This window comes from Gallus gallus, chromosome 3 (genome assembly GCF_016699485.2).
Source record: "Gallus gallus isolate bGalGal1 chromosome 3, bGalGal1.mat.broiler.GRCg7b, whole genome shotgun sequence".
NCBI lineage: Eukaryota > Metazoa > Chordata > Aves > Galliformes > Phasianidae > Gallus > Gallus gallus.
The window spans coordinates 11,542,966-11,565,551 of record NC_052534.1 but is presented as its reverse complement, the minus strand read 5'-3'; the positions used below and the strand labels follow the sequence as shown (position 1 = coordinate 11,565,551).

The 22,586-nt window shown below is 38.2% G+C and overlaps 1 protein-coding gene across 3 annotated transcripts; it reads right to left on the bottom strand.

Moving 5' to 3' along the window:
- Window positions 1-904: 904 nt before the first annotated feature.
- Window positions 905-22,484, bottom strand: APLF (aprataxin and PNKP like factor). 3 transcript variants are annotated; one of them, XM_419335.8, is made up of 11 exons: window positions 22,364-22,484; window positions 21,688-21,759; window positions 20,092-20,255; window positions 18,679-18,829; window positions 17,316-17,442; window positions 16,872-17,044; window positions 13,899-14,284; window positions 9,852-9,977; window positions 6,845-6,891; window positions 5,952-5,990; window positions 905-2,086 (listed from the first exon to the last, which is right to left on the bottom strand). In XM_419335.8, exons 1-11 carry the CDS (start codon window positions 22,454-22,456, stop codon window positions 1,881-1,883), a joined length of 1,584 nt encoding a protein of 527 aa, XP_419335.3. In that variant the 5' UTR covers window positions 22,457-22,484; the 3' UTR covers window positions 905-1,880. The 3 variants fall into 3 exon arrangements, 2 of the variants coding, with proteins under 2 accessions (XP_419335.3, NP_001274104.1); NM_001287175.2 differs by having other exon boundaries at window positions 1,076-2,086; window positions 21,703-21,759; XR_005858081.2 differs by lacking the exon at window positions 905-2,086 and adding an exon at window positions 11,849-11,901 and having other exon boundaries at window positions 5,951-5,990.
- Window positions 22,485-22,586: the final 102 nt, after the last annotated feature.

The window sequence follows — 22,586 nt, the reverse complement described above, 5'->3', positions numbered from 1 at the left end:
TCAATCAATGTTCAAATATCTTGCAGTTACAAGATTCTCCATCTAGAAGGATAAAAACACATACTGAGTATCAGGAAAATACTCCTGAACAGAGGCAGCTTCATCCTACCCTTATACAATACCTTTGACGTGTCCTGAAGTATCAGCAGTAAATCTTAACCTATCACACAAACCAAGAATCGTATGCACACTTGCTTTTGTGATTACATATCTCATTAGGAGGCTCCCATGACAAAATGCTATTTCAGTTTTCCAAATGCTAGTATCTCCTTCGAGCAGCTTAGATAGCCATTCAAAGGATAACATTACAGTAATGAATGTTTCTACTTGAGGAAGGTTAAGGTCACAGAGCTGATCTGACACTGCATATATCACCTAGGTCCTTGGCCAACAGAAACTGAATGGTTGCCCATCATAAACGTTTCATTATCTACCATTTTTTAAGAGAAACTGCAGTCACACTTTGCAAGTTATTACTGTGCATCCAAAATTAGCCCTAAACCAATTTGCAGTCACATCCAATTTATTCTAAGTAACTTTCTGAGGTTTTGCAAGAAAGATTACATTGTCAGAATACAGATCTGAATAGCAGTTTGCTTTCATGACACTCAATCTCTCCAAGCAAAGATATAACAGTATAAACATGATTAAAAAAACATAAGACTGCAAAAGCATATTAAAGAGATAGGAAATTACAACAAATATCTGCTTCTTCTGAAGCCCTGGACAATGGCATTTTTCTTCATGCTGGGAATGTGCTGCAAAAAACTGATCAGCTGGAATACATACTCCCCAGAGTTCACCAGCAAAGAGCATTTCATCACCCAACTAAAATGCTCAAAGTGCATTTGGATAGCTATTATTCAACCACAATTAGGAAAAATTTCACAAAGTCACACAAGAATGGTACCCCTGCTGAATTTCTGTATTATATATTAGAAAACAAACAACCTCCTAAATTAACATGGGTTCCATCATCTGCCCAGACACACATTCAGATCTTTTAACTTAAGCTCAGGAAAGCAGTGAACACACTGAAGGCAGGATCTTCCAACAAAGAACAGAGACACAGCTATAAGTTTCGGGTTTTTTTTTTTCCTCATAGCATATTATAAGTTTAACTGTGCAAAAATAGTCAGTTTATTTCAGCTTTTTTGTGAACCACACACAGCTCCAGGGATGCACATGTATTTGAACAGGTACTGTAATTAAAGCAGATACACCATAATTTGTGTAGGGGCATCATCTAAGATTCAGTACACTTAGATATTCTGAAGTTATGCAGACAACTGGTATTTAACTGCTGTACATCAAGACAATCAAAGAAGTGAAACCTAAAAGGAAAGCTAGTAGCTGATTAATGAAATGTAAGGTTTCAATAACTGAAAAGAACAAGTAAAACGGTTTAGACAGATTTCCTCAGTGATGGCCGAGAATCAGCCTGTGATTTGGCAGGTATGAAGTCTAGTTCCTCTTTATTTAACACAGTATATATTGTGCTTCAGCAAATCTAAAGGCTTTTCTAATGTCAATATTTAGACAGAGAGATAAAGCATTATAAACCTTTAAAGCTGTATTTCATACCACCAGACTAATGATGTTGGAGAAGATATCGCTGAGAAAGTTATGTTTTAAAGTCCTACTTCAGCTGACACACAGTAGAATCCCAGAGCTCAATCGTTTAACTCCACCACTTATGAAAAAACAAGTGTGAAATTCACACAAAAAGAAAGGTAGTGCAGAATCCCCTCACCACCATTAAACTGTCCCCATAGTTCCTATATCACTGAGGAAAAAGTAGTTTTCGAAGCAACTTCTCTTCTTTCACACCCAAATTTTAACACAACTGGATTGGACATTCTTAATGTTATTCAGTGCAGCTACTTTTTGGTCTTAACAAATCTCTGTGCTTCTTTCACAAGTGTTTCGACATCTTCATTATCCTTTTCTTCTGAACTTGGTTCCCAGTCAGAATCTTCATCAGTAGGTTCACACTCCTCCTCCTCATCATCTATGAAGCTGTCATTGAGATCGTATTCATTTGGTTCACCATCATTATCACTGTCTTCCTCTAAACCTCTTTTTCCTGAAAGGACAAAAAATTAATAATGTATTCATGAATCATAAACATAAAACTAAAAACTTCATCCAGAGACTACCTAGTTGACCTATCCCAAGAAAACAGAGAATCAACTGAAGTATCCTACCTAATTCTAACAGTTTCTGGTAGATTTACAAAAACCTCATGAAAAGTTGAACCATCTCATCTCTCTGACATCTACTGCAGAACTTTATCACCTATCACTAAAGTGTCTGATCACCTGAAGTTTTGCTTAGTGGGTTTACGCAGAATTCCATTTAATGGTGAAGCCAGAAATGGCTTCACCAAAGGCAGATCATACCTGACCAACATGGTGGCATTCTACAATGGAGTGACAGCACTGGTGGACCGGGGAAGGGCGGTGGATGTCATCTACCTGGACTTCTGCAAAGCCTTTGACATGGTCCTTCACCACGTCCTTCTCTCTAAATTGGAGAGGTATGGATTTGAAGGATGGACTGTTCAATGGGTTAAGGAATTGGCTGGCTGGATGCAGACAAAGGGCTGTGATTAATGGTTCTGTGTCAGGGTGGAGACCGGTCACAAGGGGTGTCCCTCAGGGGTCAGTCAACATCTTCATCAATGACACAGACAATGGCATCGAGTGCACCCTCAGCAAGTTTGTGGATGACACCAAACTGAGCAGTGCAGTCAATACATTGGAAGGAAGGGAAGCCATCCAGAGGGACCTGGACAGGCTGGAGAAGTGGGCCCATGTAAACCTAATGAAGTTCAATAAGGCCAAGTGCAGGGTGTTGCACCTGGGCCAGGGCAATCCCAGGTGTTTATACAGACTGGGTGAAGAATCTCGAGAGCAGCCCTGTGGAGAACGACCTGGAGGTCCTGGTGGATGAGAAGCTGGACATGAGCCAGCAGTGTGCACTTGCAACCCAGAAGGCCAACTGTGTTCTGGGCTGCATTAAAAAAAGGGGTGGCCAGACCTCACTGTGGCCTTCCAGTACTTGAAGAGAGCATATAAACAGGAGAGGGAATAGCTGTTTATGAGGGTGGATAGTGATAGGACAAGGGGGAATGGTCTTAAACTAAGACAGGGGAAGTTTAGGCTAGATATTAGGAGGAAGTTTTTCCACACAGAGGGTGGTGACACACTGGAACAGGTTGCCCAAGGAGGTTGTGGATGCCCCAACCCCAGTGGCATTCAAGGCCAGACTGGATGTGGCTCTGGGCAGCCTGGTCTGGTGGTTGGCAACCCTGCACATAGCAGGGTAATTGAAACTAGATGATCACTGTGGTCCTTTTCAACCCAGGCCATTCTATGATGATTCTATAAAATGTATTACTTGTCTCCTTACAGCATGTTTTATTTCATATTTCTCCCCAAACATTCTTTATCCTATGCTATACTACCTTTGTTCTTTCCCTCATCCATTTTCTGATGCTCTTTTCTGGGATCCAAGCCTTTTCCTCAATATCATAGCCCATTAAAGACCCCAGGTAAGACATCAACCATTCTGGACAGATGTAAGGTACTATGCAGCCAACCTGCAGTCATTTGGTTAATGAAATACAATACTATCAGTGCTGTGTTACAGCCCAAGGCCCGTTTCTGCAGAACTGCTATTGAAAAGCTTAGAAATTATGATTACCCTTTACTGCACAGAACAGAGTTTATTACAATTTAGCAGAGGGTTGTTTGAGTTAGGGTAGTATGGCTACATTGCAGTTGGACTTGATGATCTTTGAGGTCTTTTCCAACCTAAGCAATTCTATGATTCTATGAATTTAAAATAAATGTAACTTGCATCTCCAACATGCTATGATTAAGTCTCCATTCTGTCTCATCCAGGGCACAGACAGTTGTTTGTGACTTACCTGTTGTCTCTAACCATAATTCACCATGATATATCACAGAGCCAAGCTGGTTTCATACAATTACAAGCAAAAAAAAAAAAAAAAAAAAATCACACTTTCTACCACCTCTTCACTATCAGTATCAGGCCTCCCCATTCCCAAATGGGGAATTTAAGCTGACTAGCATACAGCTCCCTAGCTTCTTTTTTTGAAAACAAAGACTTCCCTGGTTATAGTCTCTATGATCATATCAATTATTCAGGATTTTCAAGAACCATATACACCCCAAGACTGGATCTTAGGGTCTGAAAGTTTTTCAGTGTTGCTTAATCTATGTTTTTCATGAAGTCCCAACTTTTTTAATCACTCGTATTAACAATGTGAGTTATTTAACCAGATTTACTTTCTAAGCAAAATAAGACAAAAAAAAGATATAGTCTGCAATGTGTATTCATGTCTAAACTATACATCTTCCTTGCCATTTAATCTCTAGCTACTGGTAGATGGCTATTTTGCCCCTACATTTTCCACCGTTGGTTATTGTATACTCAAATTCCTTTATAATCTTACATGGCTTTTTATAATCTTACATGGCTTTTATTTCCTGTTCACTTCTTTTGTAAGCGTCAAGTAAAAGACAACAATCTGCTAGATGACATCCCAAGCTCTCAACCAAGATCCATGCTGAATAGTTTGCTTTCTTTGTGAAGAAGGGTTAAGGAAATGCTAAACACTTCTCTTCCAAGATGAATGCAGTCTACCTGTTTTTTTCCCAGTTCACTTAGACTATTTCATTATGCAGTTTTCTAATTTTATGTCATCAATCTACCTTAAAAACTTACCTCTCTCATGAAATTGCCTTCTGCTTTCATAGTATTTACAATATTCTGTATCGATGCCAGGCAAAGACTAACAGCTTCTTTTTAGAAGAAACAGACGCTGTCTGCATCACATTCCCAAACTTTTTTGGACAGATAGTCTTGCAGTATTCCTTTATTGCTCAAATGCATTGGCAAATTTACCCATTTACATCAATTCTGCCATGTGAAGCTCTGTCTTGGCAGCAACATTGTACTGGCAGTACCATGACAGCAGCGCATTCTTCTTTCATTTATTAGTAGCTTCAAATCTTCAACAAGCTTTTTTTTTGTTTCCTGGTTTTGATAGACATGCATAACTCATGCTCCACAAGTTTACACTATCTCCCTTTTTCTTATGTGTCCACAATTTCCATTATTTACATAGCGTTAATATTCTGATCGTTACTCTGCCCTTAGGTCACACCTCTGAGTAAAATCACATTCAATTCCTCTTGAATCTTAGAGTCTTCAAGATTGGAAAAGACCTCTAAGATCATCCAGTCCAACCATCCACCTATCACCAGTATTTCCCACTAAAACATGTCCCTTACTACAACATGTAAACATTTCATGAACACCTCTAGGGATGGTGACTCCACCGCCTCCCTGGCACACCTGAAGTGTGCCCTTACCAGGGCTGAGTATAGAGTCTTCTTCCCAGACTGTCAGTTCCTTTATCTCATCTAAAGATAACCTAACAACAAAGCCTGTTGAGCAGTTTTTGTCATTATTTTCCATATGAAGTTAGAAATATTTTTTCCCCCCTCAGCTGTATACTCCAGTCCAGATCACCAATATTTATATTAACTGTGAGCATTTCTTAGCAGCCTCAGGCCAAAGCCCCAGGTGTGTGTGTGTGCAGTGTATGAGAAAGGACACCAGTAGCTTATGAACTCGGAACCCATCCTCATCTTTCAAATGTAAAACATCAGATTGATTTCTTGTCTGCTTCCAGAGAAGAACAGATATGCTCATCCAGAAAGCTTAGCACAAATTGAACTTCAGCACTCTCACTCATGAAAAAGCAAGCAGGTTTCTACTAAAAATGAAACAACAATGAATTTCTCTTAGGGTAAGCTTTATCAAGCATCTCCAGCACTATTAAGTGCCTAAAAACTTCAGCATATGGATTATAGCCCACAATGATGTGTCCATTCACAGAATTAGAACATACTCACCATTCTTGGAAGTTCGTTGTCGGGTTCGTCTTTCAGTGACTAAAGAAAAGAAGGTTCTTAATTAGGACAGAGTACAACCCAGTAGAAGTGTCATTCATAGAGGCCACTACAGTAAGTGACTGGCCTCTTAAACACATCAATGATTATGCTGTGTTCACAAACAAAAAATCCCTCCTAACACACAACCCCCAAAGAACTATTTTGTATTGAATGATTCCTGAGAAATTCACTAGGTGAACTTTTCTTGGAACTACAAACCATTCCTTCCCCAAGAAAAATGTCTTTAAGATTGGTATTTTCAAACCCCCAAATTGAAGTATTTAAATATTTTACAGTTACTTCAATAAATTACTTCTTAATGTCATAATTCTAATTCTTTAGGTGAAGTACATTATCATTACACATCCATAATAGATTTGCTCTGAAGACTTCTCCATAGCAGTGGGGATTTCAAGTGGAAAAGAAGTGTCCAGTAATCAAGAAGGTATAAAAAAAACCCATGAAGTACCTCTCTGAATTCTTTAAGAACACACAAGATATAAGCAGGGTATCTCCCTGTGTTTTTTGACTGTAACTGAAATATATTCCCTGTTTTCGTTTTCTTAATACAGCTCTGAATAGATGGGAGAGATCTGATAATATAAGATACCATATTTATACTACATTTAATTTATAAACTTACATCCTATTTAATACTCATTTAAAAAAATTACTATACTCATGGAAATAGCCAGTTGCCACACAGCACCTTTTACCTGGTTTTTATGCTCTTGTATAGTACATGTTAAAAATTGTCTGATCTAACCTGTCTGATTATTCCACATTTTTTGTATCCATTGTTGCTTTATTCCCCCACAAACACAGCCTTAATTATATTGAATAGTTTAGCTTACCTGGAGGTACAGTATGCTTGTATTCAAGTTTGTGCTGTGGATTCTTCCTGAAAAGAAGAAAACAAAAGCATGATTTGCCCCTGTGCTCAATGCATAAACAGCCCAGAACTGCATGGTGTATTTTATGGATATAGACACAGATCAGGAGAAGGTGAACACCCTGAAAGAAGAAATGAACTGATTTGTTAGCAGAATCCTCAATACAAGATTAAGAAGCAACCTCCTCCCTATGTGCCCCTCTTCCCCCTTTATCTGAAAACCCACTATAAGAAGAAAAAAATAAAAATCAAATGTAATCAAAATTGTGTAATTGTACGAGAACAAGATAATCATACAATCATACAATTCTAGAATTTATTGTTCTCTTTAATACAGTCTTCAGACTTAAATCAAGGTACTGTTACAGACTTGCATAAACTTAGACCTTTTATATCATGCTATTTGTTCTATTGCACAAAATTCTATCTTACATCCTTGCTACAGCCACAAAAACAACTTTCATTAAGCAATGCTCATTAAAATAAAAGTTTGTGATCAGTACTTTACTGCAGTCTCGGTGCTTATAGAATGAAGATGGAAGAGTAAGAACAGGTTGAATAAGAGCTCCTATTTCTTATTAAGAAAATAGCTGGCTGATCAAAATTGAGATGAGTCTCCAAAGTCACATAACATGTACTGGTTCAACACAGTAAAACCTGATCCAATTATTTAATAAAAAATGAAAACAGAATATAACTTCTGGTGCATTAAGTACAACGTACATCACAGGTCTGAAAAACCTAGATGCAGTTTCCATGTTTTGCAGCATGTGGATAAAAATAATAAATATATTTAGATATATGTATTTGGATATATAGATATATTATTCATATTAGATATATATATTTTATCATATATATATCATTGTTCTAATTTCCTATCATTGTTCTAATGAGATATATATATAGAAAATTTAAAGCCATCTCTCTTTCTCTCTCTCTCTCTCTCTTCTATCATTGTTCTAATGAGAGAGAGAGAAAGTCAACTCACTCTTGGACTGCCAACATGTTCCTCTCCTTCGGTCTGTGACTACCACAGGTAATTAACACACATCACTGTTTTTCCCCCTCTTCACTATCCCTCTGCAAACAGTTAAGCAACGCTACTCTAATAAATTTTAACTGAGTGTGATATAACTGGCATTGTGCTTATTTTGTTAGTATACAACAGGCTTTTCTTGGGACTACAAGTTTAAATTGGTTCTACTCTATTTTTCATTTTTCTGTACAAAAAAAAGTTTCTAACTTCAAGAAAACCAGTTCAGTTATCCTCATTTCTGCTTCTGAACAACAATTAAAATCCATTATTCAATTATGACACTCCCTTTGGAACTGCTTGAAAATTTAGATGAGTTTCTGCAACTGCAGCTACTGCCTTGTAAAACCAGTTGCTTATTTATGTTTTATTCTTCAAGGAACATAGTAATACAGACACACTTCAGCTATATTTATACATATATGTCACAACTTGTGACAAATTCAAGCATATCAACTTGATTTACAATTCCATAGCTACTGCCATCCTGAAGTACATTATGTATGCATTAAAAGTTATGTTTATCTGAATGAAAAATGGAAATACTGCTTCCTGCAACATACTTGGTACAATAACAGAAGGAATTACCTATTTCCGTGCTTTATTACTATCACCAATTAGATCATAACTTAAGACAGAGTTTAGATCGTTCTCTTGATTATGCTCTCTTCAAACTGTATAAAACAACAACAATAATTTGAAAACTCTTCAATCTACATCTGTTGGTAAGCTTAAAGAACTGGCATTGCTTTGCAGGTGTCTCATATCCCTTGCCTTGAAATAATTAGACAGATAAGAAGTGACTAAGTTACAGAGCACTGAGAGCATCTTCGTCTGTGTTTTGCTTTTGTATTCAGTACCCACTGCACTGCTGCAATGCACCTTGGCAATTTCACTCCTGGTATAAACCCAGACTTCTCGTTCTGAGATAATAAACTCATCCACAACTCTTTGTTGTATTTCACAGAGAACACATTCTTTAGAACCATCTATGCTTTCTGGAAGAGATAACAGAAAATGTTTCTGCACAGACAAGCTCTATTAACAGCAGCTGTAAATTTCAATATGCCTGAGCAGAAGTGCTATTTCCTCAAAATATACTCTTCTGTCCATACAGTCAACTATTCAATAGTCATTAAACACTGAGTACTAGAAAAAAGACTCTTTATTGTGTGGGTGGTCAAGCAATGGAACAGGCTTCCTACAGAGGTAGTTGATGCCCCCAAGCCCACCCAAAAGCCATTTGGGTAATGCCCTTAACACTATACTTTAAGTTTTGGTTGGCCCTGCAGTAGGCAGGCAGCAGTACCTGATCTTTGTATGGCCCTTCCAACTGAACTATGCTAAGATCTGCTAAATAAATGCTTAAAATCTAGATGCTGAAGAAAAAAAAAATAAAACAGTCTCTCAGAAAAGCAACAGTGCTTAAAAGAAACTGCACTACAGTAAACCAGAAATTGGATTTTACTATTGCTACCTGAATTATGCTCTCTAGGGAGTCAAATACTAATTAAAATAGAGTTCTTGAATAAAGTCTCAAAATACACTTTATCAAAACTTAAACTAAAAATGATATATCATGAACAACATGTGTAGCAATAAATTAGTGTTCCTAAAAAAGGAACGTTTGCTACATAGTGAGAAGTTAAAAAGGGTGACTCTATGTTACTGAAGAATTTCCAGAAGTTAAGATTCCATGTTTGCTAGGCTGAAATCACTACCAAACATTTTGCACAGACCTCAGTGCTTGGAAGGCAGCAGTCTATCCACAGTAAAGTTCAAAAGGCAACAAGACAAGAAAATGAACCATAATGATATGCTATACTCAAGATTTAACTCAAGAATTACTCTTTGCTTTTGTGTCACTTTGTAACTGCAGAGAACAGTCTTAAGCTGTAAATTAAGTAAAGCCACTTCATATGGTGCTTCTTACCTATAGCAAGCAGTTCCATATGGACATTCAGGGCGGTTATCATTGTCATCTTGAGTTACACTACCTGTTTCATAATAATCATCATCGTTAGGGTGACTGAACTGCTGAAAGTGAACGGGATTCTTCCTGCAGAAGACAAATATACATATGGAGAATTTACTGTTCCATTTACACTCCTGTTTCTGTCATTACATAAACAGTTTTTTCATGTTTAACTTTATGCAGCACAAGACCTACTTTCAGAGTAATGGAAGGTTTTGTCTCAGCACATGCAGCACAGGAGGTTAAAACAGAAATTTTCCTATTCGCCTTCAGTATCAAGTTCCAAGATTTCCAACCCATGAACCATCTCCTAAAGTAATCACACAGCACCAGTCCTGCTCAGAGGCTGACGTGCTCAGTTTTGACTCTGAGCACTAGAAGTGTTACAGAAACTACTGCTGCAGCATCAGCTTGAGTTGGAAGGGTCAATGTATGGCAACTGAACCACTGCAGTAACAAAGACTCCAAGTACACTGGGGGGATAATATACTTGCTTCAGACAACCTGTATCAACTATAAGTTCTGTTATGCACACAACTTCTTACTCACTTGAATACATAAATGCTATCACATTACCCCAAATATCTACTGAATACTACACTGACTACAGTTGGTACAGTTTACCTTGGCTACTGTGACACTGTATTTGAAGTACCACATAACAATCTGAACAATGAGGAAATGAAGCTGTACCACAAGACATAACAGCTCAGCATGTAGTTGAATCAGCAATGTAAGCAGTGAGAGCACATCTCTGGCATAAACAGCCTTCTGCTCTACAGCATTTACACAGAGAGATCCAAGATGCAGCAAATGAAATGGTTTTTTAGCTGACCTACGTGTACCTGCTTCTAGTCAACAGGTTGGAATGCACACAACCCAAGACAAGGCAGCTATAAACACCACTTAAAGAACTTTAAAGCTTCATAAAACTTTTAAGTCACATTAAAACAAACACAGAAAAATGTGTTGTGATTTCAAGAAACACTACAACGACACAGTTAACATGCTGCTACCAGAAGCACATCTACTTTTTACCTATGATTTCTTTACGAGATACTTTTTCCAAGTTCAACATTTAAAAGCAAGCAATATGAGATATGTTAACAAATGATTTTCCCAAAGACATCCAGAAAACACTTCAGTGTCTTATCATATTAACTCTTTTGAGTACACAAGAACCACAGATAAGCTCTTCAATGAGCTACTTATAAAGAATTACAGCATCCCTTGAGTATATTTACAAAGGTGACTGCCTTCTTGTCCTGGTCTTTGCTGTTAATTTCTGCAAGCTGTAGGATAAGTAAATGCTATTTCACTAGATACCACTGCAGGGTTGTGGTAGAATAAATGGCAAGTAAATACAAGTTCTCAGAAAACATCACTTCCTAAATCAAACTCAGGCACTGTGGAGCTGGCAGCCCATTTCTTTTCCCATTTAAAAATAAATGAGATGAAACCAAATCATTTTACTTGCTCTGTTTTCTAAATGCACAAAACTAACTTATTAACAATATTTGCAAGAATTCAAAATCATTTAAGACATAATTCATCTCCTCAGGGGCAAATGGGAGCAACTAATGTTCCGTGAAATCATTTTTCTACTTTTTCCTAGAATAAGAGACGTACTTCATTATTTTTACCGAGGAAAGAATTCCTAATGGCTGCCATTTAGACAAGCTATTATATTTTAGAAGATACACTTCTTCTCAAATTTTTCTTCAAATCCTACTTGAGCTACAGAACTTTGATCTTCCTCCTCATTAAAGCCAAACCAAACAAATTCCAGAGGAATAAGGGAAAAGGAAGAAAAAGGAAAGATTCTTGATATATCTTCCAATAGGCTCAGGGCTTCTTTGGGCCAGCCAATGATGCTCCTCAAATTACGTGCTATCTGTGAAGCATCTTAAACGTACTTCAGATGCTCAAAACTGGTACAAACATCTTTATCTTACCTTTACCTGGATAACTTGTGCTTATTCCACTCCTAGGTGCTGTCCAATGATATCTAGCAAAACAAATATAAGCAGAGATGTGCATAGCTTGTATCAACAGCCCTCCTTGCAAAAAATCTAAAGCTTACGTGCACATCTCTTCCCTATTATTAAGGCTTTCATTTGTTTGAAGGTTTTGATATATATATTTTTTTTAGACACTAGAGGTTTGATCTGTAAGAGCACAACATCTGTTACAATTAAATATACTACATGAATTGTACTCCTAACTACTCACTCCACTTCTGATCAAGTTTTTGGCTACCACAGCTTACACAAAGGCCTGACGTACACTAGGAGCAGCACCAGTAGGTCAAAGCAAGAGCAATACGTATGTAGGATGTAATAGCCAGGAGAAGGTAAAGTCCTAATGCAGCTATCACCACCTGCAGCCATCACCCTTGGTTATCAACCATCTGCCAGCCTCTTCTGAATCCACTAGCTTATGGAAATGAGAGAGAAACCTTCACACCAGAAGGTATAAATGCATGCCCCTAACGAACAAGCTTATGAAAGCGGATCTGGCAGTAACCAGACTGAGAAAGATTTGTTGTGTATTGTCCCATACCGTGCTGCTTCTTATGATGCTATACTTCTTCTAAAAGTATTGCTGCCAGAAGTTCATTTTAGTATCAAGACCTAAGAACAAATGCACATGTGCAGACTCCTATTTTACACTATTTGTAATTAAAACATGCTTTCTTAATCCTCTGATTTACTGAAGGATTCCTAATGTTTAATTCAACTCAACTCACATATGCAGGAAAACTAGTCTGGGACAAAGTAAAAGTAGCAGGAGCAAAATAGATGCTGCATTTGTACTACTACATCAGCTTAATGGACTAATAAAGTGTTTTCATGATAGTGATTAAGGGCAAAAACAGACATGAAAAAGATACATGAAAAGTGGTAATTTGACACAATTGTTAACACAGCATCTTCGAGCTCTTGACTTACCCTGCTATCTGTGGCATTAGACACAATGAACATACACTTGTGCTAGTTTGTTCTCACTAATGTTCAAGCTTCCTGAATATCACTGGATCCACTGACCATTTCCTAGATTAGCCTTATCTCTCACATTTCTGTCTGCATGGAAATATTTAGAGCTCAAAGTCACCTTCTACTACAAGTGCTCACTAGCTAGCTTCAAGACCACTGCTAGGTTTGCATCTTCTCTTTGATACAGCAACACATGACATGCCAAATCTTTTCTGGGCAGAAGAAACTAGCAACAGAACATACACAAATTCCTGATGTTGTAGGACTTCTCTGTAACATCTTTATCTCACAGGAAACTTTTACAACACATCTTCAATCACCAAAAAGAGAGGGAGAACAACAAAAAAAAAATGCTCTTCACTTGAAACATACCAAAGAAGAGGACCAGAAAAGGGTTAACATGGAGTTTCTAAGTATGCTGTGCTGTATTTCCGGGCAGTGAACAGAAGCTGAATAAGAAACCTGGCTGGCCAACTTACAATAAACATAATTCTTTCTTATTTAGGGATGACAGAGAAAAAGTATTCTGAATGTTCATATTCACAAGGCATGCAATTACTTCCATAACTAAAACTCTTATAAAATTTTTATCTGCTAATAAAACAAGCCTACTTGGTCTAGGTTTGGCTTGTACCATTTACACATCTCTTCTCCTTGCTGGTATTTGTGCTTGGCTGGCATGTACAGGTTTATTAATTTGTTCTCTTTTTAAAATGGACTTTTGTTTCCCATTTCCTTTATTTCCCTTTCCACTTTATCTTCTAATTTGAAGTACTTCATCCCTTGCTTGGTTGTATTAGCAGCTAACAAGACCACCTGGCTCTTCCTTTTATATTTTAAGAAACAAATCACAAAAAGAATGTTATCAGTCCCACGCTTACCAGAAGATTTCCCACCCACCCTCCCCCCGAATCAAACCTTGTGATGACATCATTGTTTTTCTCTTCCACAGCTAATAAATTACTTCTCAATTATATACTAGCCTAAGTTTGTTTTAATTTTGCTTTACCTGTAACAGCCTGCTCCATACATGCAAGGTGTCCTCTTATGCTTCCTCTGTTTGGAGCCTTCTGAAGCCTCAGCAACTTTGGTTGTATAAGAAATCTCAGCGTCATAATCCACATCTGCACTGGGCTCATGAGCACTTTCCTGGGCACCAATAGGTGAAGTCCTGCCCAAGGGAGCTTGTTGGCTTGTAGAACAAGTAAGCTGTCCTTTGTTTTCTGATTCCTCAAGTCTATTTGTCTTACTGGAGATATGACCTGATGGTTTAGATCGTTTACTCTGCAGCTGCCTATCACTTTTTTCCATAGAACTTCCAGGTTTTTTTGTTTCAGTCTTGCCATTTCTTTCCATGTTTCCCACGGTACTTTCAAGAGGAAATCCAGATGCATTCTGTGGAACAAGGTTACACTTTGAACAGCTTGAAAATCTGCACTCTACAGAATTAAAAGCATTAAGGTCAAACTCTGCCCCATGTTCTCATTCCAGTTTCCAAAATCTTCTTCTCCACTTCTCTAAGTACAATTAGCTGCTACATACAGCTGCCAAATGGAAAGCTTTAGTTAAGAAGATACACAGAATATAAAGAAAACCTTAACCTAGAGCTTCCGTCCTCAGCCTCAGTTCCTTCACAAGTAGATATGCTCCTCTCCTATCACCTTGGCCTCTAAGTAGTCTAAGGATTTTAGTTTAAATTAAATTTAGGTTTAAAGTATTGCTTCTTAAAAATTAACATGGGTTATATGTGTCAGGATACAGCAGACTCTAGAAGAACATACATTACTTTACAAGAATCAATTTTAATACCTAAGTACCAAGATTCATGGGTTATCTATATAAGAGATATATGGGAATCAGTAAATACAGACCTTGAGCTTAATCTCACCTCTAAGACGTTTTAAATGCTTTAAGGTCATGAGCTAAATCATAAAACAGCTCATCAGGCAAATATTGCAGTTTTGATAAATACTGCATTTTAAGTTTTAGAATATATACACTTAGAAGTAGTATATACACTTAAAAGATGAGTGCTTCAGAGGAAGAAAACGCATAACCAAGCTGTAATCTGGAAGCATATCCATACTGAAGGTTGAACTACCCTGACACTCTAAAATAACTATTCAAACATCTGTACTCTCTATAGTTTATTGCCTGATGTGCCACCTTCTATGAATTCATACTTTGTTTACGTTGATGTGTTTGGCACACTGAAAATCAACTGGTGTTTTCCGATTTGATTTTGCTCTTTTCAATGAGAAACTAACAACATGTTCACCAAAGCCTGAGACAATTGTAAGCAAGCAGCAATACTACAAAGAAAGGGCAAATTCAGAAGTAATCTCAATATGATGCTGCAAGGATCACTTAAGTCAGTCAGTTCAGGGTCAAAAATGACTTTCTGTGACTCCCAACATAAGGCTCAAACAGCCATTAAGGAAATAAGCTTCCATGTGCAGAAGTATGACTTGATTACTTTTTCCAACTTGCCACTCCCACTTGGGACTTCTCACTACTAATGCTTTACCCTCATTAGATAAAATACAGTAAATTAATTGAAGATCTGACAATGTTATGATGATGATTTCTTAGAAGAAGAAAGATACTGTTATCATGGAACATCAGACAGCAGCACAGGTTGCACTCCTTTTTAGCATGTGTATGACTGCACTGCCACCTGGCGGCTGCCTGGCACGACAGCTGAGTTAAGATTCTTAACCTACAGCAGCATAGATGGGACTGCAGAAGGGTGATTTTGGTTTTGATATCAACACCTCAACGTTTCAGAGTTTTCTGTGACTGGTTTGAGCAAACAAAAGTAATAATTATTTCCTCCTACAGAGTTCAGGAGGTAATCTTTTACTGTACTTGAAATAAAAAGTTATGAAATTATTTAATAGCAGAAAGAAGTGAGACTTCTATCCTGTAGTCACTCACTAGCATCAACATTTCTAGTCAAGAAAACATTTTCAGATTAAGAGATACTACATTACATCAAAACTACCCACAAGTAGTAAGTTCAAACTACCCACAATTAAGCTCAAACTTTCCACAAGTAAGTAATTTCAATAACAAAGGTTAAAAAACAATCCACATACATGTATGCTTCATCTTTTTATGCTGAAAAACAAATGAAAAGTATTTCTCAGATCTTGTAACAGATCCAAGCATCTCTAACGTTAGAGGCTAGAAACACCTAGAAACACCAACTTGTTCACTTAAAAATGAGTAAAAGCCTTAGTTTGTTCCCACCAGACTGAGTTTTCAGGATCATTATCAACAAACACCTTTTCGTTATTAACAGGACACTATCAGTAAGCATGTAATTGCCTAAAAATGCAGTTTTACTTTGAAGACGCACAGACTCACTGACTAGCTGGACTGAAGACTCTGCTTGCTCAGCATCACAGACAATTTTAGATTCCAGATGATTTATTCCCCTCCATTTTTGACTCCTACTGCAATGGCATTACTACACTCCTTACTGTCTTTCTTCAAAATGTAGCAGTTGATGGGCTTGTACCAGTGTTCCAGCCATAAAATTTAACCAACCAGATTGGCACTACTTTGGGTAGAGTCCACAGCTGCCTTCTATCAGCATCATCATCCATCACTTAACTCCCTAAAGACTTCTCAGAAACAAACCATGCTCCAAGCCACTTTAAGTGAGACTTCCAGAGCAGTACTTCGTTCCATCTTCCAGATCTCTTGCTGCAAAGCTGGTAGTATGGTGTTTCTATGAAACAATCGCAGGCAAGATCCCAGGTCCCAAGAAAGAAGCAAGAAAAACACTCATTACCAAGTCTCTGAAAGCTTCCTTGTTACAGAGCTGTCCAATGAGCTGCCATTTCAAAAACAAGTGTTAAACACAAACTACAGGCAGAACACGTAGTTAAATTCTAGACCCAACCTTGAAGTATGATGTTGCCAACTACATTCTCATTTTTGAAATACCATCATTTTGCTAAGAGCAAAATGTTACCTGTAATGAAGAGGTGGACAGACATCTCCCTTCCTCCTCATCTTGCTCTTCATCTTCAAAATCCTCTTCAATTTCTTCAGAAGCTGATCTTTTTCTCTGCAGAATACTTACTTCTGATTTTAAGGATTCCATATGCCTTTTTCCTCTTCCTTGGCTTTTTTTGTTTCTATTACCTTGAAAGAAAAAAATAAACAAGGTACTTTTGGAACACAGCTTTTACTGCAAAACCCTGAACACACTGGAAATCTAAAGCTACATCTAAGAAGAACACTGGGTAAAAGCCATGAGGAATATCAGCAGACGTGCATGCACGGTTTCAACAATTTTTCCCCACTTCCTGTACTCCCAATGGGACTTTGTTTAGAGAAGTAATACCTGTGCTTTAAAATACTCATAAATGTATGCTGGATATTGGTATGCAATCATACTACACTGCAAACTTACCTCCTTTCATTATAGGCTCAGAAATCTTTGGAACCAGGAGGTCTTTTTCAAGCATCCATGATGGAAGCACCCTTCTCCTTTGAATAGATTTTGACTGTTCACTTTCATCATCATCACAAAAAGGAACCTGGAACAATACTTACTCTTTAATACTTTTTACCAGTTACAAAAGAGAGAGTAGAACTAGAACACAAGTCTGTCATCAGTTAGATCCTTCAAACGTAGCCTAGGTTACTACCTTCCAGAGAGTGCCCATTGCCTGAAAGTGTTGATAGTTTCTATTCACGCAGAGAAATGTTACTTACAGAAGCCTTCATTCAGTACAAAGTTCTTCAGCCCTCTGGAATAAATGTATGAGACTAAAGACTGGAAGTCTCATAGAACAGCTTTTTTGGGGTCTTGCTATGTAGTTTCCAAACACAGATTAACTTTTTAAGATTAAACTTAAAAAGTTCTGCTAGCATTCTTTCAATTTCTTTCTTCAGAAAGAAATCACACTCTAGACATTGTTTGTAAGAAGTTAAACATAAGTTTGGTGTATTTAATACAAACTTGTTTACTGAAATACCACCTATTTTCTAAAAGGTAAGTAAACAATCCAGGAATCCCTACTCCAGTAAAGGCCAACATTTCATTTATTGTACTTAGTTACTACCTACAGTATGGTGTTTGAGCAACAGTGATGTTGCTCAAAGTGTCCCTTTCAGGGAGCACCACGATGCTTGATATGCAACAGAAGCTCTAAGAAAAATAGTTTAGGGAGCCAAAGGAATTTATCAGACTGTCTGAAGGCAATTTTACTCACAAACAGTAAAAACAACACACAGTGCTTGCTCTAAAAAACACAGCTCCCTACATGTATCCCTGAAGATTTTGACAACACAACTCCTTCACTGCTGCATGATTTGAATGAACAGGCTGCTAGTTCACCTACAGTCAGCTCAAGGCATCTACAATGATGTTTCTTCAGATATAAATTTTAGAGTCTTTCAGGTTGATAGAAAGAGCTACCTTTCACTGCCCTAAGAATAATTCCCTTTGCAGGCAGTAACTGACTAGAGACTAGAATTTAGCACGGTTCCATAGTACTGCATTCAGCTCTAGTACTGTTAGCTCAAAATATTCAAGTAGCAACTGCTATGTTATTCTTGTGTATTTCAGAGAACAAATGACTGTAACATACTTGCCATAAACACAGATGTACAGTAACAATTTATATACTTCTACAGCATATAAGCCAATCAATAAACAAATATATTTTGAGCAGATAACTTGGTCTGCAGGAGTTGACTTCTCAAGAAAAAGGCAGAAAAATGGCATGCTTACCCATACCAGATTTTATAGTAAAAAATTAAGCACTCACCAGATGTGTGGAAATGGACTCATTTTGTCTTATTTCTGAGCTATCTTGCATCTCAGAGGTGGAACATGCTGGCTCAGGTAATGATGGGCTACAAGATATCTCAGCTGGGTGAACACTTACTGCTGCTTCTGCATCAGCCTTTTGATTATTCCTGAGAAAATCAAATTATCCTTAAGTAGTCATACCCACCATGAATATGAACATGTACTTCTTTCTTTAACACTTCTGCCATTAAACTTAGGAAGTGACCCTAACATGCTCTTACATCAATTTTTAGAGGAAATAAAGATGCCTTTATACCTTATACTGAATTTTGAACCAGCAGTTTTCCAATAATTGCTGACCCCTACTGCCACAACAAAACTTGAAGTTATTGCTTGCGATTTGCTACATTCTAAATCCATTTTTGAATTGTTTATAGTATTAGCTCCCTCCCAAATATACATTTCCACACGTTTCTTCATAAGAAACAACACAATTTTTATTCAAATTACATTCATTTACTTCTCACTATTACCTTTGAACTCAAAACAGGTATTTCACTTTCTAGACCTAGTGACTTGAGTTTTTTTTTTGATGTGAATATCACGCTGCACTGAAGATATTTGCCATTGGTCGTATATTAGAATGCAGCAAACCACTTTTTTTTCTGAAGTTAACAGCTCTCAGTGATGTAGATGTTGCTTAGGTTTCATTTAAAGGAAAGTTTAACCAGTTTTCAAATCTCATACTACCATCTCATAATATAACCTAATAAATCGAATATTCTAATGAGTGTATAAGCAAACAAATCTGATGAATTTCAAAATAAGAACTATACTTCTGACACTGTTGCTTTTCATTTTTCCTCTCCAAATGTTAGAAAATAGTATTCATGATAATCAAATACAAAGTAGTAACCTCACAAATGCAGTTACTTTCAGTTATGGCAGAATCACATAATGTGGATATGTGGATGACTATGGAAGGCACTCAGCATTTGTCAGTGGCACTTCAGACTTCTTCCTTCATGCAGGCAAGTGGTTAATATCATTTCAAACCAATGTGACAGGAAAGGGGGACTTATTACACAGATAAAGCAAAATACCCGATCAGTACAAATATATTTACTGTGAGTACTTAAATCTATATTCAAGTAATACCAAACCATTGCTTTCACTCTTAAGCGCTTTCAAGCAATGCTGTTAACACTTTCTGAGAAGAGGATGTAAACTGAACAACACTGAGGCACATAGAATCCAGAACACCATATTCCCAGAATTGAAAGCACTTGTCATATACACCTCTTAGACTTAGCAGTTTCTGGACATCACCTCTCAGGCCCTACATGAAAAACACTCTACTTAATGGTCAACAACAAAAAAAAGAAAAGCTGTCAGTGAGAACAGGATCATAATTGGCAGATATTGATACCTCTCTGTGCTCTCCACAGGTTGAGCAGAAAGGACCTTGAAGATGTATTTGTCAACCATCAGGGAAAAGCTATCACCAAATTTCAACGAGTGCCATTCATGTGCTTCCAATGGTAGCAGACGGCCATTCTCAGGAGACTGATAAAAGCATGAGTCTACATGGATCTGCCAGATAGAAAGAACAGCTACCATTATAAAAGCACATATATACATAACATGGCTGGGCAACACCCACCAAGCTCTATCATGCAAAGCATATGCACCATAGGAACAGCTACAGCAATGCTGCAATACTGAAACATTGAACACAAAAACAGGCATATACTCTAAATAACACAATTAATTGAACCAGTTAGTGAAAAAGTGGTTTGTTTTTTGGTATCTAAAATTGATTCTTAACATTACAATCCAATTTGATGTTTAAAAGTAAACAACCAAACACAACCCAATAAAACAAAATAAAAATAAAAACAGTGTAAAATAAAACTAAGTGTAAACTGGTGGGAAGGTAAATTTCAAAGCTAGTGGGGAAAACACAAGTAAACATGGTCCTAGCATGTTTCCAAATCATACAGGTGAGGGCTACAGCTCACATGTGTAGAGTTAACAGCACGTGGACTGGAGAACTAGGATACGAACTGCCATTGGCATGCAACTCCTACAATGCTCAGCCAAGTCTTTGGAATAAATGAAGCCTGAATCTGAGAGATACTAGCACAGATAAACCTGTGGTACCAAGGCAGTTCCTCTTGGCCCTCACAGAACGGGTGAGCAAAACAGTCACAACTCTGTACTAACAGAAATAGCAGCATCCATATGTATCTGAAATATTTTAGTAAAGCCTATGCACAAGCCCTCAATCCACTGCAAGTATATAAAGATTTGATGAGTTAATTACTGCAAAAACACCTCCTATTTTTTAAAAAGCCAAGTGTTTGAGTCAGCTTAAAACTTCCCTCTAACAACAACTGAGTTTATCTGGAAAATAAAAAAAAAAGACTATTATTTGTTGAAAAGTAAATGTTATGAATTCAGAAATTTTTTTGGAGAAGAATCAGGGGAAAACAGTAAAGAGAATGGATCTCTGTCTCAAAAGCATAAACAGGACTATAAAGTCATGTACAAAACCCCTACAGCATTTCATAGAATCATAATTATAGCATGGCCTGGGTTGAAAAGGACCACAATGATCATCGAGTTTCAACCCCCTGCTATGTGCAGGGTCGCCAACCAGCAGACCAGGCTGCCCAGAGCCACATCCAGCCTGGCCTTGAATGCCTCCAGGGATGGGGCATCCACAACCTCCTTGGGAAACCTGTTCCAGTGCATCACCACCCTCTGGGTGAAAATATCTAAAATATCGATATCTATGATATCCACATCATTTTATTTAATTCACCCCATCACTATCCTATATGAAAACATAAATAACATTACCTGAAGTCAGAATGGCACTGTAAGCAAAGGTTACGAAATAAGAGCAAGGAGAGCTGAATGCTGTTCTCAAACCACAAGCGTAAGGTCACACGAAAATCTAAACCAAACTACAGCAGTTGTATTATGGCTTTGTAGGCATAAACAGAGAGACTGAAGTTACCGGTTTGATTCGGACCTGGCCACCCACCACCTCCAATATGGCGTGTTTTCGGGATACTCGCTTATCAGTAATCTGAAAAGGAGACACAAAACTGATGTGAGAGCTGCCTACTTAAGGTCCGGTGTTCAAAACCAGAAGCCTAAGGAATCCAGCATGTCTCAGCAAGCTCTCACTGAAGGCTGCAAGCCTGCAGCTCTGTAGGAGACCATTTACTCAGCTGGTTTTAAAAGCCTCCATAGATACAAAATATTTTTCGTAAGAACATACTGAAAGCCCAGGCTTTTTTCTTTTGTCAGTGAGTACTTCGTCCTTAGGTTAGTTAACATATTAACACAGGATGGGGCATGGTGTCTAATTACTGTTCTGCTAAGCACCATTACTGCCCAGAGAGCAGTACCACATAGTGTATGTAAGCTGGAGACCTGTGCAAGACACGCATGACAGGAGGAGCTCAACCCCCACGCACTGATAATAACCAAAGCGTGCTTCCTAACACTCCATCTTGAGTCTTAGAGCTTCCCAATCAACTGACTTACGGCATCACCGCCATCACTTCCGCACCACTGAGCCCTTTCCCAGCCCACTGAACGCCACATCAATAAACAAGGGGAGGTCCGAAGCGCTCGGAGCAGGCGGCTCTGCACAACGCCCAGCTCAGCGCCCCACCCTCACTTACTCCCAGCAAAGGGCCGCGTCCCAGCAGCGTCTCCCCGGGCGGCAGGGCTACGGGGCAGCCCCCGTCACACGGCGCCAGCCGCACGCCCGCCATACCGAGCTGCGCTCCCTCACATCGCTCCGCCCCGCCTGCACAACGGGCGGGCGCAGCCACTGTTGGTGTTTAAATCCCTCCCGGCACCGCCCAGCGCGGCCTCACGAGCCCGGAAATTGTAGTCCGCCGC